Source organism: Streptopelia decaocto (genome assembly GCF_964273445.1).
Source record: "Streptopelia decaocto genome assembly, chromosome: 1".
Classification (NCBI taxonomy): domain Eukaryota; kingdom Metazoa; phylum Chordata; class Aves; order Columbiformes; family Columbidae; genus Streptopelia; species Streptopelia decaocto.
Genome location: NC_138663.1, coordinates 51,940,066 through 51,964,760, shown reverse-complemented (window position 1 = coordinate 51,964,760; position 24,695 = coordinate 51,940,066). Strand labels below are relative to the sequence as shown.

The window sequence follows — 24,695 nt, the reverse complement described above, 5'->3', positions numbered from 1 at the left end:
TTGGTTTTATTATAAGGAAGCAGTATGGTAGGCTCTGATGCAGATTTTGAGTGCTGTAATTCACCTAGTACTGTGGTTTTCTGTTCCTGGATGCCCAGTAGTTGTTGCTGTACTAGAAAGCATATTGATGTAGCTTCAGTGGGTTCTTCATTCCACCCTTTTGGGCATAATTACAATGACCAGTGTGTGGAGTGACCATGTGAAAGGAATTTCTTAGTTTCTTCAGAGCTGCATTCTTGCTATGTGGATGGATTTGTTACCAGTTGCTGCCTAAGCTTTTTACCTTCCATAGACCCTCCTCTCATTTTTATCAGTGCTCTCTTCTGCTGTAATAATTCCTTTAATTGCTCTCAACCAAAGTGACAGCTTTGCCAAGAGAATGGCTCAAAACAGCACTGCTACAGTGAGAATTTCATGTATTTATTGCATTCATTAATTTGTTAATGTATGACGGTTGCTCCTTTTTCTTCTTTTTTTTCTCCTGCTACATAACAACTTCCCACCTCTTTTTCATGCTTCTAGTGTCTATCCATTGCATCCTAGGAAATTCAAGGCAGGCAGCCTTACATTACTCACTTAGTGCAGCCCAAACTCAAATAGTCCTGTCAGAATACAGTGTATTTTCCATAAGTACCTCCTACCAGAAAACACAGTATTTCAGCATTGTGACAGTCTATTATGTTGAAGAACATGAGACATGGTCTAGAAATTATAATCTATCAGGAATGTAAGTGTTACAGGGCGTTTTTAATCTTTAAAGTCTTGACTTATTTCAGATCTGTTTATTTTGATTGAACTTGACTGTTGACTGTGAATAAGCAAGACAATTTTGAGCACAGGACTTGCTATCTGTTGCTCTGCATCATTTGGCAGAGTGCAGCTTCTGCAAGTCAGGCACACGGGCAGTTGGAAGCTTTCTGATGACTGAAGTCTGATGTACAGGCTCTCCTGGCTGCTTGTAAGAGACTGCGCATTTTGATTCTGTGTCAATAGCACCTTCTCTGGCATAAGAATTTCTTTCAGAGGCACAAATCTAACAAAAATGCCTATGTCAGCCTATTCATCAAGTGTCCAGTGTAGCTCAGTAATACTGAAATATCTTTAAAATAATATCTTTCACACAGATATAGAGTGGGACAAAACAAAGAAGGTCACATCTTTGAATTTCAGGGGCTATTTCTTTACATCAGCCCTCTCCATGAGAGTGAAAACCTAAAGAGGGACTTGGGACACTTTAACAGCTATGATTTTAATATGATCTCTCACTAACTCTCTCTTCCAAGTCTCAGTGAAGTGCTTTTCATTATTCTCAGAGGTATCTATATTCATCCTATTATAACTTAGAGCAGATGTTGAATGTAGTTACCAGACTAGTTGCGCAACATCGCTCTTCCAGTGTGAAACATTGCTCTTCCAAATAGCTATTTCATTGTCACATTATAAGGTGTTATGCATAAAGGAAATTGTTTTTATGATCCAGTTGTCCCTGAAAACCCTTCCACCACAGCCGGAGGGTGAGTTAACTTGCTAGCGCAATCAGTGGAAGGTTAGTGCCTAAGTGTTTGCCGGAGGGACTGACTGGAACACAGATCTACTGTTCTGTTCATTATGTTAAAAATATGCAAGTTCCTAAAAACTTCAGCGTTGGGAATCTGTCTAGATGCTGTGCATTAATCTCAGAGAATCTGCAACTATAAACAAGTGAGTGTCAGGTAAGGGATGCCCGTCTGTACATTCAGAAACCTGATGTAAGGAGTAGGTGGAATACAGAGTGTTTCTAAAAGGATGGACTCAATTACAAAGATATAGTGATTCCAACTGGGCCCATCCTTTTGAAGCACTCTGTACAACGTCCATTTGACAAGCGTTGTCTTTCTTCAAACTGTTGCTGTTTTAATTTTCAGACCTGGGTCTTGCTACTTGCATATAGGTCCTAACTTGAATTGTAAAGAAACCAACCTTAATTGAAACCAAAGATTCTTGATGAACTTTATCTATTGGACATATATTAAAGGGCCACACAGTACTTGTATTACACATAATTGGTAAAGAAAATTTATCATCAGTACTTATTTTTCTGTATTCTTCTGAACACTGCTGATTTATTTTCAGCAGGATTTTGAAAGGAATTCCACTTCCAAATCAAACCACTTTTTTTTTTCTGTCATAAGACGTGCTGTCCTGGAAAGGAGTTCCTTTTTCCCAATAGGTTTGTGAAACTGATATTTCAATCCAGCATCCCGTTTGGCAGATATGCATTGATTTCCCAAGAAATGTACATCACAAAGATTCATGTTATCCTTTGACGGCTCTCCTTTGTGCTTCTACATTGTAAGGGAATCTTTAGTATTCAGAAACTGTTAACCTAACACAAAGAGCAAATGCTTTTGGGATTCCATCTCTGAATTAATATCTGGTCCAAGCACCAAAAAAAGCACATTTTTTTTCCATGTATATTAAAAGTCTTACTGACACATGGGAACTTAATATACCACTTGGAGATCAGAGCACTGGGTAAATATGACAATGATATATCCACTGGTAGTTGAGAAGACAATAGAAGAAATAGCAGCAATTATAAACACCTATTCACAAAGTTTTAGAACTTGTGATTCTTGGTTACGATAATTGGAAATTCATTGTCTTATTCACTGTGGTTCAAAAAGCAGGCACAAATACAGATAAATTACTATGATGAAGTTTCCTTTCTAGTTTATGTTGTTTTTATTAGCAGCATATTACAGAGTCAGGCAAATCCAAATAATCTTCAGAAATTTCAGATTCTTCCTCTCCCCTCAGGTTTTTTTGATTGAGAGGTCTTGATTAGAAATATCTGTCAATTCCCACAATTCCCAATTCAAGGAAGATCTTTCATTTCCCAATTCATCTCTTCTCTGATTTTTCTGACCAATATTTTCACAGAGATTTGGCATATATTCATCTTCCAAACCTCTGAACGTGTGTCTCCAAAGTAGAACAACAGACACTTTGATATTGCTTTACAGGGAAAAGATAATCAACCAAGAATGGACTGATTTTTTTTTTTACTTTTTTTTTTTTTTTTCTGGAATTTATGCTTCCTGAGTATATTGGCTTGTGAAATAACCCTTGAAGTACCCTACATAGTATTTAATGGCTTTGCTGTAAGTGATTTCTTACTGGTGTTGTGTAAGCGTATACCCACAGCAGAATAGATCACAGGTGTAATGCAGAATCTGACTGTCTTATGTGGAATGGATAAAGTTCCCTTTTGAATAATGCAAATTTCTGTAATGAACTTTAATTAGACAAAACATAAAAGCTCCTGAATTCTTAATCTTCCATTGTTTGTCTGGGATTTGTATTTCACTGTATTATTTTGATGTGCTGAACTAGAAGCAAAACTTGGAGCCAATAAATACTTCATGACACTAAGAACAATCTTAACTGACAATATCTGTGTTCTCTTAACAGAATCTGGTTCTGCAATTACTGCTTCTTGTATTGGTTTGGGAAACTCTACAACACCTCCACCTGGACAGGCAGGAAAACCAGTGCCAGGATACAACGGTAAGACTCTGCTAAACATTCTGCTAGAAAAGTTTATTGCTTACATTCCTGAGTAAGCGCTCTTTCATTTTCATATCTCAAAAGGAAAGCAAATTACAGTCTTACTGTCCCCCTTCTGGTAACAGGAAGCTCTGTTTTTTTTTTTCTGTGTTGTGGAATGTGAGTCTAAATAAGAAAATTCAGAGTTGTCTTCAAGAAAATTGATCAACTACTCCTGCCTTTATTTATATGAAAGGGCTGGTACATACTTCTGCACTGGATTTAGCAAAGTTACGAAAAAATACTGTGCTTGAAGGCTTTATCTACAGTTGTGCTCTTTTAAATAAGAGCAGCTGTAAAATTGGTATTGGCAAATCAGGAAGAAAAATGTTAGTAATAACCGTCAGCAAAAAGGGAATGGTAACTAGGCAAGTAATTGCTATAACTTGCACTTTGTTCTGTTATAGCTGTGTTTTCAGTTTTCAGAGCCTAAATAATTTTGGTTTTGGAGATCTACATGAAATAATTGTGTCTCGGGGACACATTGATTAGGTTGATTGGATTTTATTTTGGCCCTACAATTTTTATGAGAAGTATGCTCAAGCACTTAAAGAAAATTCTTACTAAGGTCTGTGTCTTCCACAAATACATCATAGTGAGCTAGGAAACAGCTTGGCAAGGATGTAAATCTTCCATTTGAACTAATCTTATACTTTTTTGAAGAAAATCAAAGTCAGTTTTATGGTATATGGGCTCATATTTGAGCCAGTTGTTTAGCACCTTATCTTTCGGTGCTTGTGGAGCAGTTTTATTTCCATCTGGGAGAAATGGTAGGCTATGGACCAACATTATAAGGAAGAGCACCCCTTGTCTGGAGGTATTTGCATGCAGAGCCACAGAATTAAGAATGCAAAAATATTTTCATACCTGGGAACCCTGATTTTGACACAGTTTTCGGGAATTACTTGAAGTTTGAAAAATAATTACATTAAAGATCAAACCATTTTCAGGAAAAGTTCTCACATCGTGGGGCAGAAAGAGCTGAGCTGTTTTTTCTTCTAATACTTCCACGTGGAAATGAATATGAAAGAAAATAAATATTTTCAGCAGCTCTGGTTTTGGTATTTACAGTCATGGCAAGAAGACAAGCAATAGCTCAAAAACAATGTTAAGACAAAGCTGTGAAGTTTGTCCAGAATTGTAATAAATAGGGAAGAGTGAAAGCATGTAATTGCATCACACGTGCTATCAGATGATAGACAGGACTAGAAAAAAGTATGAGAGGCAAGAATATAAAAATTTCCTACAACTTTTTTTTGAATATTTGGCCTAGCATAAGTAAAGAATTTATTCAAACAGAATGAAGGAAATATGTTTAGCGTGCCTTAAAAGGGAAGCATAAGATAAGCACTCAAACTGGCTGAAGATTTAGGAAAGAACTTTATGCCTTTCAGTCTTTGGTTTGATGCCAATCGTGGCCTGTAATGCAGCCATTCATAAAATAGTGGATCTTGAAATTGTTCTGTACTGGCCACTCTCTTGCTGTCACCCACCTCTGTTTTGATGTTGTTTTGCTGCTGTTGCTACATTAATTCACATTGTTGTATTTATGCTGCGCTATAAATAGAAAGTTACAAAACCTACTTTTTAGTTACAAAACTACTTTTTTTTTTTTTAATACAGCCAAATTCTACCCTGTCACAGAATTGCTAAAATAAGCTTATTGCTTTGCTGATTTTTAGAATATAAAGAATAAAAGCAGTACTTAGACATGTCATTGAAGTGCAGTGGCATAAACTGCATTTAAAAGTGAATCAAGATATCATATTAATTTCTAGCTCTGTTGCCTTAAGTCAGACATTATATGAAGCTTTCCCTTTGATCTACTTGAACCCTTTCCAGATAATTTCATTCCATTTTTTCAAACTGAAGCCAGTCCCATATATTGTAGAATTAAGTCAGTTCTTCAGTAATTCAGGAGTGAGCAGTGTAATATCTTCCTTCCCTAAATGTTTGTACATTGAAATACACTGTTTGCAAAGAGGAGAATAAATGCTGGAATTGCTACCTTGATGAAATCATTATAATAAACTGATTAGATTTTACTTTAGTATAATGCAAATATGGAAGAAATAGGAAAAAAAGCATTAAAAGCTACATGTGAGTGGGTCCTTTTCATTGTGCGTTCTAAGCCTAAATTTTCCAAATCTAATGATAATACGTTCTCACACCTTCTAAAAATACGTAAGAAAAAATATGTTTGCAGACTATAAATCGTTTTATTTATGCCCTTCTTGCTGTTTTTCAGAAGTGCCTTCTATGTGCCTATTCATCCTTTTGATTTCCTATTCCAGTTACTCCTTCCAAGTCACTGATTTGTAAAACTGGCATTGTGTACTTGCTTGTGTCTATGTGCTGAGCCATGGCTTTCAGCAGGTTCTTCCGTTTCTTAAAAATTACCATTCTCTTTGAAGGAGTGGCTTCAGCCAGAAATAGTAAATTACAAGTGTTGACATTCTTTGGACAAGGAGGATGTGATATTACTCATAAGAGTCTTAGCAGGGTTTTAGTCAGAAGTCTGTCATCCTCTTTTCCCCATTTCCTCTGGAACTTTTTAATACAGAATGTAAGATTATTTGTAGTAATTTAGGTCCAGCTGAACATTGCTCTCTTGGCTTGGGCAGGCTTCAAAAAGCACGTGTTTAAATCCATGTCAGCCTGGTCTGTCAAAACCTTCCTTCCCTGTTTTTCCATGGTTAAGTCATTTCACTTTCTTTAATTCCATTTATCACAGGCCAAGTCGATACCTGCCATTCCTTCCTTATGCCCACACCTTTTAGATGGAATGGGTGGTTGTAGCAGATTTCCCAGATGACTTCACGGGAGAGGCTGTTTCAGGTTTTGTTCCCCAGAAAGCCCAGTACCAGGGTATGGTGCTTTTGCTGAAGGTGATGGGCCAGTGTCACCCAGGGAAAAGGTTTCTGTTGGGACATCTGGATTCTTCGCTGTACTCTAGAATTACTCCTCTGTGTGGCTTTGGGTAGTTCACGAGTTACTTTAACTCTTTGTGCTAGAATAAGCCTTGTCAGCGGGGGAGGATCTTCTCATTCTCCTGAGAGCCTTTGCAAACCAGACACACTGTTTACTGCTAATAGTATTTCTCTCATTAACTCAGTTAGCCTCCAGTAGTCTTAGTTGTTATTTCTTACTCATGTTACCTGCACACTTTTTCTTGTATTTGTCATGTATCTGAAGGGCCCTTTGCTATTTGGAAGTTTACATTTTCCAGTTTGAAGGTGTCTTTTAATTTTCAAGTTCTATATTTTTGCCTTTTGGGTCATTGTGCTATTTCTGCTCCCAAAGAAGAAGAATTATTTGAGACTTTTTGTACTTAAGGCTGAATGTTAATAAAGTCAAGAGATTATCCAGTTTGGAACTCCCAAATTACTTAATTCCTTTTGTTGCTTGGTGTATTTCCATTCTGAAGTGTGACATTAAGTTGATATTCATGAAGACAATGCCTTCCATCTAAAAATACACTACTTAACAGTTCTCTTCCTATATTACTTTTTTTACAGTGATGATTCTGGATGAAAATAAGGAACCAGTGAAGGCAAATACTTTGGGAAATATTGTGGTAAGGTAAGCAAACTATATCTTACAGTTATGAGAAGGTTCCTACATGCGTTGTCTTTTGACTGAAGTTTTTTTATAGAGGAATAATTGAAGTAACGAGGGTTGAAAGAATGGCTGTCTCTGATACTGATGCCAAACTGCCAGAGATGTTTATGTCCATAATGCTGAAATATTGCAAATGAAATCCTGTGAGTGTGGATTGCTGTTGTTTTTTTTTTTTTTCTTAGACTACAGCAAGGTTTACCATTTTCTTAATTATCAGCCTTTTGGCACAGGATGAAGCCTTCCTGTTGTGATGTATGTGTAAGATCCTAAATCATTCTCTTAGCTACTTTGTATTTTGGTTTAGTGAAACAGTACAGCAGTACAGATTTACAGGCTTTGATTTGCTGGTGTGATGCAACCTCCTCCTTCACTATCTCCTAATCTGAAGCAATGCACATTCCTAGAGGGAGAATGTGTGTTTTCTGATCTCTGTAAAAACAGCAAGATGTCTCTGCATGTGCTTTGCTTGAAACAAACTGTTCAGCTGTGGTAGTACTTAGACAAAATACATACAGGAAAAGACTCCAGCAAAGGAAGAAAGGAAGAAAGAAAGGAAGAAAGGAAGAAAGAAACCCTGCTGTTAATCATATAGGTGATTTTAGTACCATTTACCAGACTCCTATCAGATGAGTTCCATAAGCTATAATATTCTTTCTGAAAGTACACCTTTCTTTGCACCTTTTCTGAGATAGAGAGGCCTCTTTTTAGATAACACTGTGAACATCAATTACATTTTTCTTATCTTACCTTCTGCCAGAACCTTTCCTTCTGTAAAGCTCGATAGCTCCCCACAGCCCACGCCAGCTCTGTACTCTGGACGTTCCACAGGCTTTTAGGCAAATGGCATTTTTCAAAGACAGATACCTACGTTGTGATTAATGTGTTAGCTATAACCACCTCTGTTTTCAGTCATGTAAAGTACTTCAGTTCTGAACACTTCCTATCTGCCCGTAAATACAAGTCCCAGAAGAAATGCACTCTAGAGATGAGAAAGAAATTTTTTACAATTAAGATGGTAAACCAGAGAGGTGGTAGATGCCCACATCCCTGGAGAAAGGTGTTTTGTCAGAAAATTGATCCTAGCGGCATTCAGCTAGAATGGAATATATCACCTTCCAGATGTGCTCCTCTCTCTCCAGTGATCGCAAGGGTGCCACAGATATTATAGCTTGGGACATGTGCCCAGCGTTTTCTTGCAAAAGTGAAGTGAAATTAAGTCCATCCTTAGCAACTCTGCCAAACAAGCTGAATTAGATCTACTAAGGGGTAATCTTGACAGATGTGTGCATGCATTTCTGAGTCATTACTATCTTTATCTTTAAGTGCCTGTCAGGAGTGGATGTTGCCATATTAGAAGATCCTACTTGGGCTGTCAAACTCTTAAAGCCAGAATTTTTCTTTCCTAATGTGGCCTCACATTTAGGCATTAATCTTAAGGCATTACCAAAGTGTTTATGTATTACCAAAGTGTTTATGTATCAGGACAACTCATGTCTGGAGGTGGCTGACAGAGATAGGAACCCAAATAGGGCCCTTGTATTCCAGGAGGAAATAGTTGGTGATTTACTGAGCCATCTGGATCCTCACAAGTCAATGGGACCAGATGGGATCCATCCTAGGGTGATGAGGGAGCTAGCAGAAGAACTTGCCAAGCCTCTCTCCATCATCTTCCAACAGTCCTGGCTCACTGGGGAGGTCCCATATGATTGGAAATTGGCCAATGTTACCCCAGTCCACAAAAAGGGCTGCAAAGCTGACCCTGGCAACTACAGGCCTGTCAGCCTGACCTCAGTGCCTGGCAGGGTTATGGAGCAGATCATCCTGAATGGAATCACACAGCACCTTCAGGATGGACAAGGGATCAGACCCAGCCAGCATGGGTTTAGGAGAGGCAGGTCCTGTCTGACCAACCTGATCTCCTTTTATGATCAGGTAACTCACCTGGTGGATGAGGGGAAAGCTGTGGATGTGGTCTATCTGGACTTCAGCAAGGCCTTTGACACTGTCTCCCATAATATACTCCTGCAAAAGCTGGTAGCCCATGGCTTGGACAAGTGTACTCTACGCTGGGTTAAGAACTGGCTGGAGGGCCGGGCCCAGAGAGTGCTGGTGAATGGGGCTGCATCTAGCTGGCGGCCAGTCACTAGTGGTGTTCCCCAGGGGTCGGTGTTGGGTCCAGTCCTATTTAACATCTTTATTGACGATTTAGATGAAGGGATTGAGACCATCATCAGCAAATTTGCTGATGACACCAAGTTGGGAGGGAGTGTCGACCTGCTGGAAGGCAGGAGGGCTCTGCAGAGGGATCTGGACAGACTGGAAAAATGGGCTGATTCCAATGGGATGAAGTTCAATAAGGCCAAGTGTCGGGTGCTGCACTTTGGTCACAACAACCCCCTGCAGCACTACAGGCTGGGCGCAGAGTGGCTGGAGAGCAGTCAGGCAGAAAGGGACCTGGGGGTACTAATTGACAGGAAGCTCAACATGAGCCATCAGTGTGCCCAGGTGGCCAAGAAGGCCAATGGTATCCTGTCCTGTATCAAAAAAAACGTGGTCAGCAGGACAAGGGAAGTGATCCTTCCCCTGTACTCTGCATTGGTGAGGCCACACCTGGAGTATTGTGTTCAGTTCTGGGCCCCTCAGTTCAGGAAAGACATTGAAGTGCTGGAGCGAGTCCAGAGAAGAGCAACAAGACTGGTGAAGGGACTTGAGCATAAGACCTATGGGGAGAGGCTGAGGGAGCTGGGGTTGTTTAGTCTAGAGAAGAGGAGGCTTAGAGGTGACCTCATCACTCTCTATAACTACCTGAAGGGAAGTTATAGCCAGGTGGGGATTGGTCTCTTCTCCCAGGCAGTTAGCAATAGGACAAGGGGGCATGGGCTTAAACTCTGCCAGGGGAAATTTAGGCTGGATATTAGAAAGAAATTCTTTACAGAGAGAGTGGTCAGGCATTGGAATGGCCTGCCCAGGGAGGTGGTGGACTCCCGTCCCTGGAGGTTTTTAAACTGAGATTGGACATGGCACTTAGTGCCATGATCTAATAAACGGACTAGAGTTGGACCAAGGGTTGGACTCGATGATCTCTGAGGTCTTTTCCAACCCAGTCGATTCTGTGATTCTGTGATTGGTTGTTGTTGTTTGTTTTGTTTTATCTTGCCCAGCATGACTTTTGCTGCAGTCAAAGAAATTGATAGGGAGAAAAGGGGGAATTTTTTGTTGGTTGGTTGAGGTTTTTTGTTTGTTTGTTTTGTTTTTGTTTTGTGTTGATTGGTTCGTTGGTTGGTTTTCTTGCATTGGATCACTCAAGAAAGAGTAGTGGCACAGGGACACTATTATTTTATCGTGTCAATATTTATTGTAATATCCACTCTGATATAGAGAGGAGAGTATTGGGGAAGAAATTACATGGTGTCATTAAAATAGTCATCATGAAACTGATTCTGAGAGAGGTTAAATATCACTCCTCTTTCTCTTCCAGTCTTTTTTCTGACTTACTATTTTGAAACAATAGGATCTCTTAAAATTCATTCTGCATCTTAACAAACACCCCACAAAAAAACCTAAAACCACACAAACTCAAACAAACAAGAAACAAAAAAATGAAAACAAGGCAAAGGTATTGATGAGCTTTAGGAGGCCCATTATGGTTTTTTTTTAACACTTCTAACATTTGAATCTGTGGGCAGAAATTAACAGAAATTAGTTTTAGGATATATGGTTCACAGTGCCTTAATATTTTGTTCCAGGTTTCATTCTGGTAAATGACAATTTGCTGCAGTGTTTAGTCATTTTTTAGTCATTAAAATCTGTGTTTGTTAGGTTAAGGCATCACATTTTCTATCTTCTTTCAGCTAAGCAGCTATTTAGCTATAAAACTTTTCATTTTTTATTAGGGCTAGTTTTCAGTAAAGACCCCTCAAGAATAGTGGGCATGATCCTTGTCAAAGCAGGGTTTGTTTCTCATCCCTAGGGACATGTCCCTGTGCTGCTAGATTGAAATGTGGGAGTCAGGGTAGTTTTCACTATTACTCTTGTCATACACTCAGTAGCAAAATATGGTGTAGCTACCGTTTTAGAGGAAAAAAAAGCACGTGTTTGTTTTATCTGCAGTGTATACGAGTTGAGAAATAGCCTTCAGTTCTTTCTTGGAGAGGAGAGTGGCCACACACTGCCTACAATACCGGCTGTGCAGAAGTGATTTGCTGCTGCTTTTGGTTACTTCTATCCCAGTCTACCTCCTGGTAAAGATTTTTGGGGGCTGCTTGAGGCCTGCAGTGCTAATAAGTATAGTATTTAAAATATCATTGCAACAGCGTAGTTACTCCATCTTTCTGCCCCAAGTACATTCTTTTCTTTACTCATCTGCCAACTGACACCTGGTGTGTTGTTTTTTGTTTGTTTTTTTTTTTTTGTGTCTGTGCCCTTTGGAAAGATTTTTGCTCACAAGAACTCTCATCCAGGCTAATTTACCTGGACAATGCAATAATCTTTTTGACTTCACAAGTCTTTCAGGATAAAGTAATCAAATACAGTGTCACAATGTTGATGATGAAAGGGCAAGGGAAAATAAAGATGACTCCAGCTCATGGGGGTGGACTTGTATGAATTGTTTCTGAATTTACTTTTTTTTTGAGCTAGAATCTTTGGATATGAAAGATAATTAACCAAGGACTTACTCTGAAGTGAAAATGATAGCAGCAGTGACCTCCATTTCCATTAGCAATACTAGTCTGATTTGGTGACACACTTCTGCTTGCATTGTGCTGACCTGCTTGTAATTAATACACAATTGAAAATATGTGTATGTGTGTGTATGTAATCATGATTAGCCATCAGAATTTTCAAATCTGTCTGTTCTCATAAGGAGGATTAGCAAAGAGAAATCTCATTTAAAGTCTAGGGCAGTGGGAAACTCAGTTTGGTATTTAGACACTTTAAGAAATGTCTCTCTCATATGTGATCATTGACAGTGTCTGAAGGGGATTAAACTGTATCTCCATTGCTTGAGTTGTTTTTATTTTTTGTCATTTTAATGATGTGCTTTGCCATCTTGCAAGTGGTGTTTAATGGCTTCCTATTGATTTTTAAAATAGAAAGAAATTTTAAAAAATGACATAAGGTAGCAGAAAACTAAAGTCAGCCTAGTAGAGGGCCGGTTGCAGACCCGTCTGAGTGGTTGCCCTCAAAAAGATTGCTGGAGGGAGAAAACTGTTGCTTGTAGAACAGTGTAAAGAAGGTGTGTTATCTTGCATAGACCACTTGCAATATGTTATTGTAAGTAAAGGTCATACGCGTAGGAACAGTGAAAATTTGCTAGATTTAGAAGATGAAGGACAGTACTCTAAAAAGCAGCACTTTCAAAGGAGCTTTTGATGTTACAGTGGATAAACCTCCGAAAACACAAGATCTTTGAATGAAATGTAGCTGCTAGTGTAACTAAGCAGGCAATATGATCCCTTTTTATTCAGTAGGGAAATTGGAATGGAGCTATTTTTATTACCTGTGGATATGATGGTAGTAAAACCGTTAATGCATTATGGTCAGTTCTTATGTCCATGTTTCAAAAGGCTGTTGAGAAACTGGCTGAGTTTGGGAGAAAATATGAATGAGAGTGACTTGAGTGCTGGAAAACTTGCCTTGAAGAAACTTACAGTTATCTTGTGGTATGTAGTTTATCCAAGATCAGTTAAGTGATGACTTTATCAAGGTCAGGAAATACCCACAGGCCAAAGACATCTCTGAGAGGCTGCTGTTTAATCCAGCATAAAGAGATTGGAAGCTGAAGCTGGATATACTCAGATGAGAAGTAAAACACATAATTTTAGCAGTCAATGTTAAAACCATTGGAACAAATTCTTGGGAATATGGTGGTTTTCTTTGACACCTCTAGGTCAAACCTGAATATCTATCTTAAAGACACAGTGTCATTTAACCAAAAGTCACAGGCTTGAGACAGGATTTAGTAGATTATGTCCTTTAAACTGCGTTATATGGGAGGTCACATTAGATGATCATGATGAATCTGTGCAAGATTTCTCTCTCTGCCAGCCTCCCACATGTTTTTTGTCAGCTTTGTCTTTTCCCTTTACAAATAAGAGAATGAGTAGGGCTTTTGATGCAGGAGCAGTTTGGCCAAAGGTGGGTTTTCTAACAGATTCCTGGCTATGTACATGTGAGTAGCATTTGAACTTTCTTTACTTTTAACCTTTTCCAAGCACTTTTGCTAGTTTTTGATGCTTTCTCTCTTCCTCACTAAACTATAGATTTATTTTTCTGCAAAATCCACACTGAAAGCAACTGCCTGTGGGACCTCTTTCAGCTAATTGAATGAATATTTGGTGCAGAGAGGTGACTGTTTGAGATGCTCTTTCTTCTGTTGTGCGTTCTCCCCGCTTTTTCCATTATCGTTGTTCCTTGTATCTGAAAAAGCTTCTACATTCCAGATGACTTTTGAACTTGCAATCAAAAATTTTAAGAGTGATGTTTATGTGCAGTACTACATAAATGCTGAGTAATAATATAGCTGCCAGTCGAGATGATTGAGCTCCATTCACAAGCCCGAACTCATTTAACAATGGTTTGTGCTTGCTTTGACTGGCTGTAATGAACAGCTTGTGAGTACCATTGTCTGCCATAAAATAAAGGGGTGTCTTTTCTGAAACTCAGCAAGGTAGCATGAAAGTTTTTCACTTCCATTCGTACTTTCTAAAATCTGCTTTTCTCTGTAAATTATCTTTTGAGTGCTGTCTATATAATTGCTTTGTTCTGTCAACAAGGAATCTTACATCATTGTGATGAGTGGTGTCCTGAAAGGACGTGACACACAGACTCAGATTTTCTTGGGCTAAGCTAAAGGTGGGCTGTTCTGTGTAAGGTCAGCCACCAATGTATGAAAAAATAAACGAACTGTAAAACAATGCTTAAAAAAAAATAATAGTTGGTGTTTAAAATTCTCCAGCAGACAACAGTTACTGTGAAAGCAGTTCAGAGTTTTACTGCAAGCTAGATGAGCTGCCAAGCTCGCCCAATCTGTATTAGATTCTCCACTTTATACTGAAATTACCTTCTTATCTTTGTAAAACGTAGCCAGAGCGGATCTTTGTAAAATTGAACCCATATAATTTATATCATTAATTTACACAGTTTACCTGGTTTTCCTGATGCTGTTCTAAATGTATTCAACCTTGAAATGAGAAACGGGCCTGGATCTGTATTCCTGCAATTGTCACCTTAATTTGTTTGGACTAAATGGAGAATAGCATCATTTGTACTGCTGTTGCTCTACTGATGAAAAATTGACTGAGATCACAATTCACACTTACACATGTTTTTTGAAGTTTGAAATCCAAAGGTAAACTTTTCTCAATTTCAGGTGCATTGATTCAGCTCAGTGTAGGTTTTTGACTTGAACCTTGCCTGGGTTTGAATCTGCGCCTATTCTTTGCTAGTTAAAGGGGATGACTTGGGTGTAGTTAGCCTGATCCAGTGTAGCTGGTAACACATTTGTATTTTAGAAAAACCTGGCAAGCTTGTCTTAAATTTGTATCTGTTGAAGCTCCTCACTGTCCAGAAGGAAGAAGCAATGATGAGATGGAGGACGCTGCCAGAGTTAGGACCATATGAAAAACCCAAGCAAGAATAGCATAAGGGAGGGCTTATGTTTAAACTGATAACAGATGCAAAGGCTCAACACCAGCTGGTTTGTGGCTTGGTGTGCAGGATGAGAGAGAAACTAGAGAAATAAAGTAAATACCTCCCAAAAGGAAACCAAGCAAAGCAACCTCTTTGTAAATTGCGGAAATGGTGATGAAGGAGTCTACCTCCTTCTGTCTTGGTCTTCTGTGCTCCTGTTGCTTGTGAAAGGAAAGCAGGATCATGTCTGTGTCAGTCATGCTCACTTATGTATAGCTGGCATTTTTTGGTAATATATCAACTTGATAAAAATAACCCCAAAAGGCCTTGAGTATCAACTCAATGTTTGGAAAAGATGCAACAGTTTTTAAATATAGAACTTCTATAGGTGTGTGTGTTGTGTTTTCTAGGGAAACATAAACCCAGACCCAAACCCAACATCTAAAGATGTTCCATTTTTATGGAGGGGCTGAGGAAAGGAAGAGATATTGGCTTTCAGGTTGCTGTTATTTTCTCACTATCTGATTTTCTCTCTTTTGGCTCCTTTCATGTGATGATTATCCAGTTCTGCTCCCTTTGGAATTCATGGCAGCATTCCCCACGACAGCAGTGGGATGGAGGTGTTTTTGGCTCTGGGCATTTTAATCCTAATGTCCTGGCAAAATTCCAATACATGTAATTATGTTCTGGGAAGCTGAATTTTACCTTTATTAATTTTATTAATTATTTGTGTTTGCCTAGCACCTAGAAATTCTAGTCAGTCATGATGCTAAGAACTTTACTATCACAGAAGAATTGTATGTGCCCATTACTCTGGAATTATTTTGCCTGAAAGATGGGCACATGGAAGACAGCATTCAGTTTTTTACTTCATAGATGGAATGGAGTCCTAACTGCAAGTAATCTTTTACAGAAAGCCATGGAGGCACATTTTCAGATTGCACTATAGAGATACCTGTGGTAGCCAGTAGTTCAGGTGTATGGATTCCATAGACTCATGAAATATGCACTGTGGACGCACTTATCATTGCAATTCACTTTTAAAACCAAAACCAAAACCCACAAACCAACCAAACAACCAGAACCCAAAATGGTGGGAGGATTATATTTTTGGTGATGTGCTGCATACTGGTATGTTTAGATTTCTAAACAATTACAGTTAAAGAAAGAAAAATATTTTTTTTCTGATTTCAGCAGTAAAATTGATTCTTCTGTGTAGTGACTGTGAAGTACTTAATAGACCTGTGGAGAAATTATTAAGGACTTTGTCAATATGAGTTTTTCTTTCCTATCACAAGGATGTTTCAGACTGTTAAATAAACTTAAAGTGCAAAATTTTCAATGACTGAGGCAGTTACGAACTCCTATGCTATTAGCAACCAGGCAGCAACCATAGTAACTGCCACTCTCTAGCGTTTTTTCTTGAATCTAAACAAGAGATTTTTCTTTTAAACTCCTACATACACAAACACTAGGATCAATATATTGTTTTTCTGATTTATTTTTTTCAAGGCAAATACTCTATACGTCATGTTTGTGTATCACAAGGATGCTCACTAAGCTTGGAAGGCTTAAAATAGGCCAGTGAATTCCCTCCAGATGGGCAGAGGCCAAGCTGCGCTCCTGGAGCCTGGTGACTGCCCCGGCAGTGTCTTGGCATTTCTGGCTTTACCTTGACTGTATTTTCAGAGAATGTGGAGGTGTTGAGCCCGAACAATCAGAGAAAGTAGTGTTATAATATTTATAGTAGTATATTCTATTATGCTAATGGAGCTGAATTAAGATGAGAAAGACCTGGAATGTGAAAAATCATGGATTTGAATTATTACTAGATGATATAGACTTTTCAATGCAGCTTGTACTATTTATAATTAAGGTTTAAAAAAAAACCCCAAAACATATATATATATAGAGAGAGAGAGAATTATTCTTTTTGTACATGTAAGCATGGAACCATAGAACAGTTTGGGTTGGAAGGGACCTTCAAAGCTCAGCTAGTCCAACCCCCCTGCAATGAGCAGGGACATCTTCAGCTAGATCAGGTTGCTCAGAGCCCCATCCAGCCTGTCCTTGAATGTTTCCAGGGATGGGGCAACTACCACCTCTCTGGGCAACCTGTGCCAGTGTTTTACCACCCGCATTGTAAAAAAAAAATCTTCCTTATGTCTGGCCTGAATCTCCCCTCCTTTAGTTTAAAACCATTACTCCTTGTCTTATCACAACAGGCCCTGCTAAAAAGTCTGTCCCCATCTTTCTTACAGGCCCCTTTTAAGTACTGAAAGGCCACAGTAAGGTCTCCCCAGAGCCTTCTGTTCCCCAGGGTGAATAAATGTCATTGAGTTGGTTGCACCGTTTTCTTGTGACCTGAACATCACAGGAGACTTGTAACTATGTCAATGTTGCTATGCTACAGAGGGGTGTTTCACTGCTGGAGATGTTGCCTTTTGGTGTCATAGGGGCACTAGCAGAGTAGAAAACGAAATACCCTTGGCTAAAAATCTGTTTGTTAGGAATGCAGACATGCACTAGCAAAATCTGTATGAAGCATTTATGATTTTATCTGTATAAATATCCTTGCTTGCACGTTTTCTCGTTACTACAGTTGAGCTTCATAAACCTTGTGTTGAGATGCCTGAATATGTGTCTTGGGCAGTTCAAGTAAGCTGTGTTTAACCCTGGGGCAGTTCAAGTAAGCTGTGTTTAACCCTGTCAGAGCTTTGAGGGAGAAAACAACTGCTTCTCTGTTAGCTGAGACTTCTATAGCTTGTTTTCTTCTGGCAGATAGGTATGTGGAGTGTCCCGTATTTTGTCATGCACATATCCTTGGTTGAAGAATGGGTGTATAGTATGCATTGAAAACTCAGCTAATAAAGCCATTCAAAACTTAGCAGCTTCACTTCTTCAAAAAATAAAAAGAAGTCCAGTTATTTCAGAAAGTTCTGAGTGACTCATCAGTACACTTTCAAAGAATTCCTCCAATAATTCCCATAATATCATGCACTGCTAAAATAAAACTAAAAAAAATTTCAGATTCTCATGACTGAAGTAATTTGAATTATATCTTTCTACAGAAACTGAAGATCTGTGTGTCTGATAATTCAGTTCACGTCTTTGCATTGTGAGTGTGTATGTGTGTTAGAGAAAGAGACACCTATAATAAAGAAATTGTCTGTATCACAGCATATACCCACACATTTCTGACAGATCCTTGGAAAAGATTGAAAGCTGAACACTGATAACATGTTCATAATACAGCATGTGGTGTTTACTAGACCAAACATTATTTTGCTGAATGTGAGAGATGTTTATGTTATTTAAAACGGGTCTAGATACAGTTCAGCGCTATATGCATGTGATCACAACAAATGTATGTGTTCTTTTTGATGTGTTATTAGCATATTATTAAACAGAAGTGTTTTCTGATTGTATAGCCTATGATTATTTATCTGAATATAAAGTATGAATGGAGAGTATGAGTTGTACCTGTTATATCTATGTTTCTAACTACTTCCCTCTGCTCTTCTTAATTTAAGGTTGCCTTTGCCTCCTGGAGCATTCTCAGGTCTTTGGGAAAATCAGGAAACATTCCAGAAGTTGTATTTCCAAAAATTCCCAGTAAGAATTACAAAATTAATTATATAAACTTTTGGTAATCCTGCAGAACTTAGTAACAGTAGATTGAAACTAGATAACATTAAAAATTATCATAGCTTATTTTAGTGGAACATCTTTGATATATTTGTTACAGAATTAAAAACATTTCAAGGTGAAAGCTTCTTCATATATACTTTAAACATTTGGGCACACTGTGGTGTATTTTTGGTTTTGTTGGTTTTCTTTGGTTGGTTGGTTTTTCGTTTGTGTTATTTTTGGTTTTATTTGTTTGTGGTTTTTTTTCTTTTTCTTTTTAGGATCTGAAACAGAAGTAAACCTCAAGCTTCTGAACCTAAAAATCAGCATTTAATCTAATAAAAGATAAAAGCATTGCAACCTTAGACTAGCATAGCTTCAAATACACTACTGCTGTTGACATGCAGTCATTTTAACTGTTATCAGTCCAATATATGCACTTAACCACTGTGCATGTAGATACATTGGAGGCTTCTTACTGAATTGTTTCCTTGTCAGATGAACTATGCAAAGATTGGCTTCCTCCTTGACTTATAGAAATATATAGACTGGTCCTATGTGCATGTCCAAAATTGAAGACTTTGTTCAAGAAAGTAAATGAGCAAAATAATCAGGCAAATTATTTTCCGTGTGCTCTTGCATCATGCTGCTGTTGATGTCTGTTTGCATCCAGCAAGAAGGAATATCTTTGGGCGCAATGTGATGACTCTCATTGTATTGTAACAATTCCATTCTCCGTGTGTAGATTCAGGCAACCTCCTTCTCCCGGCTGTCAGGGGTCAAGGAAGGCAGAGTAGGAGAATATCCAGGTTTATGTATTGTCTTCTGTTCTGTCTTAACAAAGACTACAAAACCTTTTTCTGGAAAGGGAGCTGCATGGTATATAATGACAGAAGAATGGTGAAAAATGTTCGTGAATTAAATCTGTCAGGCACTAAAAAGTATTTCATTTGAAACAATCACTTTTGTTTGTTGGTTTCATGGGACATGGACAGATGTTCCTAGTACTGATTCTGAGTTTACTTTTGGTTGTGTTGTATCTAGGGATATTACGATACTATGGATGCAGGTTATATGGATGAACATGGCTATTTGTATGTCCTGTCTCGAGCTGATGATGTGATCAATGTTGCTGGACACAGAATTTCTGCAGGTGCGATTGAAGAGGTGAGCATTGCCTGACAGTAAAATAGAAGGGCAAAAGTTGAAAAATCTCACAAAATCTCTCATTTTCTATCTGCTTTTTATTGATTACATTTGCATTGGTTCTTTTATCAAAAACATTAATTGTTTCAGGTCCTTCCTATTAAGGTGCTTTCGAAGACCATAATAAACTTAGTCAGCAATAAGCCATTTGTACCATGGGATTGATAGAACAGGCATGATTTGATGTTTGAAGGTGGAGTTAAGGGGCACCGTGGTAGCATGGAAAGCATTCCTGTAAGCTCTGATAACATATTTATTTGGGAATACATAAAGATAATGTAGGATCAATGTGCGACGTAGCTTCACCAGCTACTGTAGTTTGTCAGGAGTAGAAACTTTTATTCCTAAAATACAATTTTTAGTTCACGTAGGCTCACATTCAGTGCTTTTTCTTGATTTGAAGAGTTTCTTTCACAGTTTCCTGAGAGCTGTTTTGTCTCTTATTGTGTGAGAAGTGCTAAATGAACAATGAAAATTTCTGTTAAACCCCCCCCCGCTGTTAAATTGAAAGTCATTAATGTAATACCCATGCAACTCAAAAAGTTGGAAATAGTGCAGTTCATAATAGTATCTGAATTTCGTATCATTGTTCACTCACCTCTCTGGAACCGCTGTGATTGATTGCCAGTTACAAATTTCCCTGATGACATATCAATTGCTTATTCAGGGAGTACAGGAAAAAAGTGTGCTGGGTATGTACAAGGCAAAACCACACTTTTAAGAACTCTGAATTTAACTGTTCACTGAATCACAAACTAATCTATTAGTCATTTTTTGCTTTACACTGTTTATTAGTCTAGTGATTATTTTTTTTTTTAAAGGCGAGAAAACTTTAAAGAGAATAGAAGAAATTTGGATTATACAGAAGTGAACAAATTCAGACAAACACAGGCAATCCTTTGAGGTTGGGTCAGCCAGGGAGCTGAACCAGTCACTGCCTTGACTTGGATTTATGAAGCCATAAAAGTGGCTTTCAGTCTGCTTAAACCTCTTTCCTTTTGAAGTCATTTTTTGGTGTTGCTTTGCTAAAGTGCAGCATGGAATCTCATCCCACCCCTTACTGCTCCGCTGCTCAAGGGCTGGGTGTTGCTTCTTCACTTCAGGCTGAATCTGAAAGCTGATATAACAAATGATTAATTGAAACATCTCCTCAACTGTATTAGCTTTGTAACGATCATCGTGAGCTCAGTGTCTCAGTTTTTCCCCCTGCTAGTTAGGTTTTTCCCCTAGAAACAAAAAAATGTTTCATCACTATGAAATTCTAGAAGCTTTTCTATTCACCTTTTGAACAAAGCTAAAACCCAAGATTGTTGTTAATGCATGCACAGCAAATTGCTAGTTAAATGGGAAAGCATTAACAAGACCACGGTTAGCTCTTCAGTAAGATCAGTAAATACAGAATTAGAGGTTCATTGGATCACCATTCTAGTTGACAGTCACCTTGTTGAGCAAGTATATTATCTACATTTACACTATTGCCGCATTATAAGTTTAACAAGTTTTTCCTTTGACTAAGAATTTCATCTTCGTTATGTTCCAAACAATTAGTTTCTTTGTCTAAGGTGTCAATTAGTATCCTTGGGGCTCCATCTTTACTGCAGTGCAGGAGATGTTCCTGTTTACCGTGCTGATCAGTGAATGCTGGCCATTGTGGTAACCTCAGCTTGTGTCAATCCATCCATCTCTCTTGTCTTTGCATCTCTGGTGTCCCTGCTTGCCGTGTCCCTTTCTGAAAAAGCACAAATCAAATCTTGCCTATCTGAGGCAACAGACATGAAACTTCTGGGATCGTAGTTTGTGAAATGAGTGTAGCTTCTGTCCAACAAAATGTGCCAGAAACAGTCTGTGCAGATTTATTTTGCTAAAAACTACTTGATGTGTGTTGTAGTGGCATGGGACAGAAGGACGGTTTTTGCTTCCTGTTTTGGCTACAAATCTTAAGGATGGTGAAATCTGCATTTAGGATGCGTTATGGGAGAACCTTTGAATTGTTCCTTCCACCACAGATTTCACAATCAAGTCACTCAATAGCCTTCCTTCTGTTAAATGGAACAGCAGTGATTCAGCTTTTCCTTCAGTTTTTTTTCTCTCCTGTCTTCTAGGTCATGCCATTTTATGAGTAGTCAATGCAAAGGTGGCATTCCTACTTCAAACAAACAAACAAACAAAATCCACCCTCCCCGCCCCAAACAAATAATTATTCTTAAAGCTTCTTTTAGTTAGTCTTCCTTTCAATCATCCCACTGCCTTTGATTTTTGACAGCACAGTCTGTTAAGCTTTGTTATTGGCAAACATATAGTCCTTGTATGCACAAATAAATTAATATGCGCAGTCACATTATGTGATCTCTGTGTGGCCTTTGTGTAGGATCACGTTAGGTCCTCTTTGTGGCTGGGTGCAGAGGATATGTTGAAAGCACTGTTGACAGCAAGATGCCCCAAGCAACACTGATATATACATGAAAAGAGCCACTTGCTTTGGAAGTGGATTCACAGCTGCTGGTATCATAAGTCCAACTTTGTCCCAGACTTAGTGACACACTTCTCAGTATGTACTGAGACATCTTGGTGACATTTTTCCAGGAAGGGAGAACCTCAGCTGGCTAATTGGAAAGAAAAGAGAATCTCTCACATTTTTTCCTAAAAGAGAATTTGAGATACTAGTGCTACTGTCCGTCACTTGTATAATTGTGTAAATGTGTAGTAGGAAGGAGGGGACTCTGGTTTAATTCCCGTTTTTGTCTAAGGAGGCTGAGAACTAATGTTTCAAAGAAAGTGAGCTAAACTAGACTGGCTGCAAGCTGAGGTTGCGCCTGTGTTTGGCTTTGTTTGAAACTATACCAAGAAAGAATGAAAGAGTCAGAGAGAAAAAAATCAATATGACTTTATAGCCCTGTAGTAGGAGTGCTTCTGTGGTTTTGGTGCTTACTCCACATACTTAACTCTATGCTATTCATGTTAGACTAATGCTGTTTGTTCTAGCAAAGATCTCACTAACAAAAACAAAGATGTGATACTCTCTCAAAGCTGTAAGGAAATCAGCTTTGCTTTGTTCTACATTTCTATCTTGTGCTGCCATAGTTTTCATTTCTATGTTTCTTTGAAAACTACACATAAGTGTGTGTGAAAATATATACATGTGCATCTGCAACATGTGTAATTGGAATCCTGAGGTGTACGGACTAAATACTTTTTGCTGTCAAAACATAAGAAAGAAGTCTGTTTCTTATGTCCGTGCCTATGGAATTTTTCACTGAAATGTTCAATTATTATTGTGCTTAGGGTTTTTTTTCTGTCTTTTAGTGTATTCTCTTCCATCATGGTGTGGCAGACTGTGCTGTTGTGGGCCAGGAGGATGCTTTAAAAGGGCACGTTCCCTTTGCCCTGTGTGTACTGAGAGAAGGTGAGAGCTCGATGCTACTAATGTTACTGAGACTTGCAAAAGTCCCAGAAAAGGTAAAGGATATGAGCTTCTTCACTAGGTATAAAGACAGAAGAGGGGAAGATTTTGGAAGAAATTATTGAGCGAGTTAGAACTACCATTGGTCCAGTAGCAGCTTTCCAGAAGGGGGTGTTTGTGAAACAGCTACCAAAAACACGTTCTGGCAAGATACCACGTTCGGCTCTTTCTGCACTCGTCAGTGGAAAGCCATACAAGGTAAGTTGGAGATATGTGCTTTAATGAATCGGGCACATGCGCGCATCCAAAGACACAACAACATGGTTTCTCTAGACCGTTCTGCAACTGGTCTGTGACATCAGGTAGCACATCATACTATGTCTTACTTTCATGTTGCAGACCTTTCCAGATACCTTTTTTTTATTGATTGCTTTTGAAGGCTAGGTTTAGAACATTTTCTCTACTAAATTCTATCTTACTGTTGAAAAACAGCAATCTACTATCACATGCTTACATATATTCTTCCTTTTCAGATAACACCAACCATTGAAGATGCTAGTGTGTTTAAACACATTGAAGAAGTGCTAAAGAAAAATCAAATGAGATAATAGGTTGATAACAAACATGTCAGTTACTGAAGAATACAAAGAGACTTTCTGTTAGAAAATACCACATTTTAAAAACTAGTAATGATTTGGGACTATTTTTTTTTACTTCAGAAAAGTTACTGTGTTCTTTGCCTTATTGTCAAAGCCAATGAAGCATACTAAAGACTCCCATGTTGTCATTATATGCTGGATATTAAGGTTGCTAAGAATTGCAAATAGAATTCATACATTCCTATAGCCTTAAAGGGAAGGAGTCACTGGATTATCTCATATGATGTCACATAACCTTACTTTTCAATCCATTATTGTATAATGTGACCAGTAACTTGAGTTTGGCTGAAACAGCTTACAAAAGGTAAGTCGTGAACCAAGGGCAGCGATAAATAGGAATTCTAATGTGAAAATTATTGCAGACATAAATTGTCCTCACCTGTAAATTATGAGCTTTTATGTCTTTTACATTTTTATACATTTAGGATTTTTAAATTCATTTTCTCAATTTCACTGTGGGTTTTTTTTTTCCTAAGTCTTTCTGCTATAAATTGAATTTCTCTATATTTTTTTACTCAATAACTTTCTGAAATGTCTTTTTTATGGAATGATAGATGATTTCTGGCTTTAAAATCTGTGGAAATCTTTATTTGTCCATAGTAGTATTCAATAACAATCACATATTTTAAATAAAGGCAGGCATTTATTCTTTGCTTTTTTTTTGGTAATTTTGTTTCTGTGGTTTGTATCATTGATGATAAGGATCACCAGGATGTGCTTTTGCTGACATAATTAGACATTTCAGGCTTGTTGTGATATATATAACCAAGGAATTTAGCAAATGCAGATACCAGGCAGCTAATTCTTGGCTTTATACACCATTTCAAAAAACTTATGTGGTTCTCAACAAACCAGGAGATGGAGGTTACACACTCCAAATGCATTACTTCTCAAGCTGCAGGGTTTTAACTGAACAATAGATGTACAAATCCTCTAAAAAATATACATTCACAGAGAAG

At 38.2% G+C, this 24,695-nt stretch overlaps 1 protein-coding gene across 5 annotated transcripts in view; it reads left to right on the top strand.

The window, feature by feature from the left end:
• The window catches only part of ACSS3 (acyl-CoA synthetase short chain family member 3), an 84,167-nt gene extending 59,786 nt beyond the window's left edge, over positions 1-24,381 (top strand). For all 5 annotated transcript variants that reach the window (XM_082061068.1, XM_082061067.1, XM_082061069.1 and 2 more), the window contains 7 exons: positions 3,454-3,549; positions 7,107-7,170; positions 18,375-18,456; positions 19,516-19,638; positions 22,981-23,080; positions 23,160-23,335; positions 23,611-24,381. In XM_082061068.1, the coding sequence (XP_081917194.1) occupies positions 3,454-3,549; positions 7,107-7,170; positions 18,375-18,456; positions 19,516-19,638; positions 22,981-23,080; positions 23,160-23,335; positions 23,611-23,685 (716 nt within the window). In that variant the 3' untranslated portion in view covers positions 23,686-24,381. The remainder of the gene's footprint in view (positions 1-3,453; positions 3,550-7,106; positions 7,171-18,374; positions 18,457-19,515; positions 19,639-22,980; positions 23,081-23,159; positions 23,336-23,610) is intronic.
• Positions 24,382-24,695: the final 314 nt, after the last annotated feature.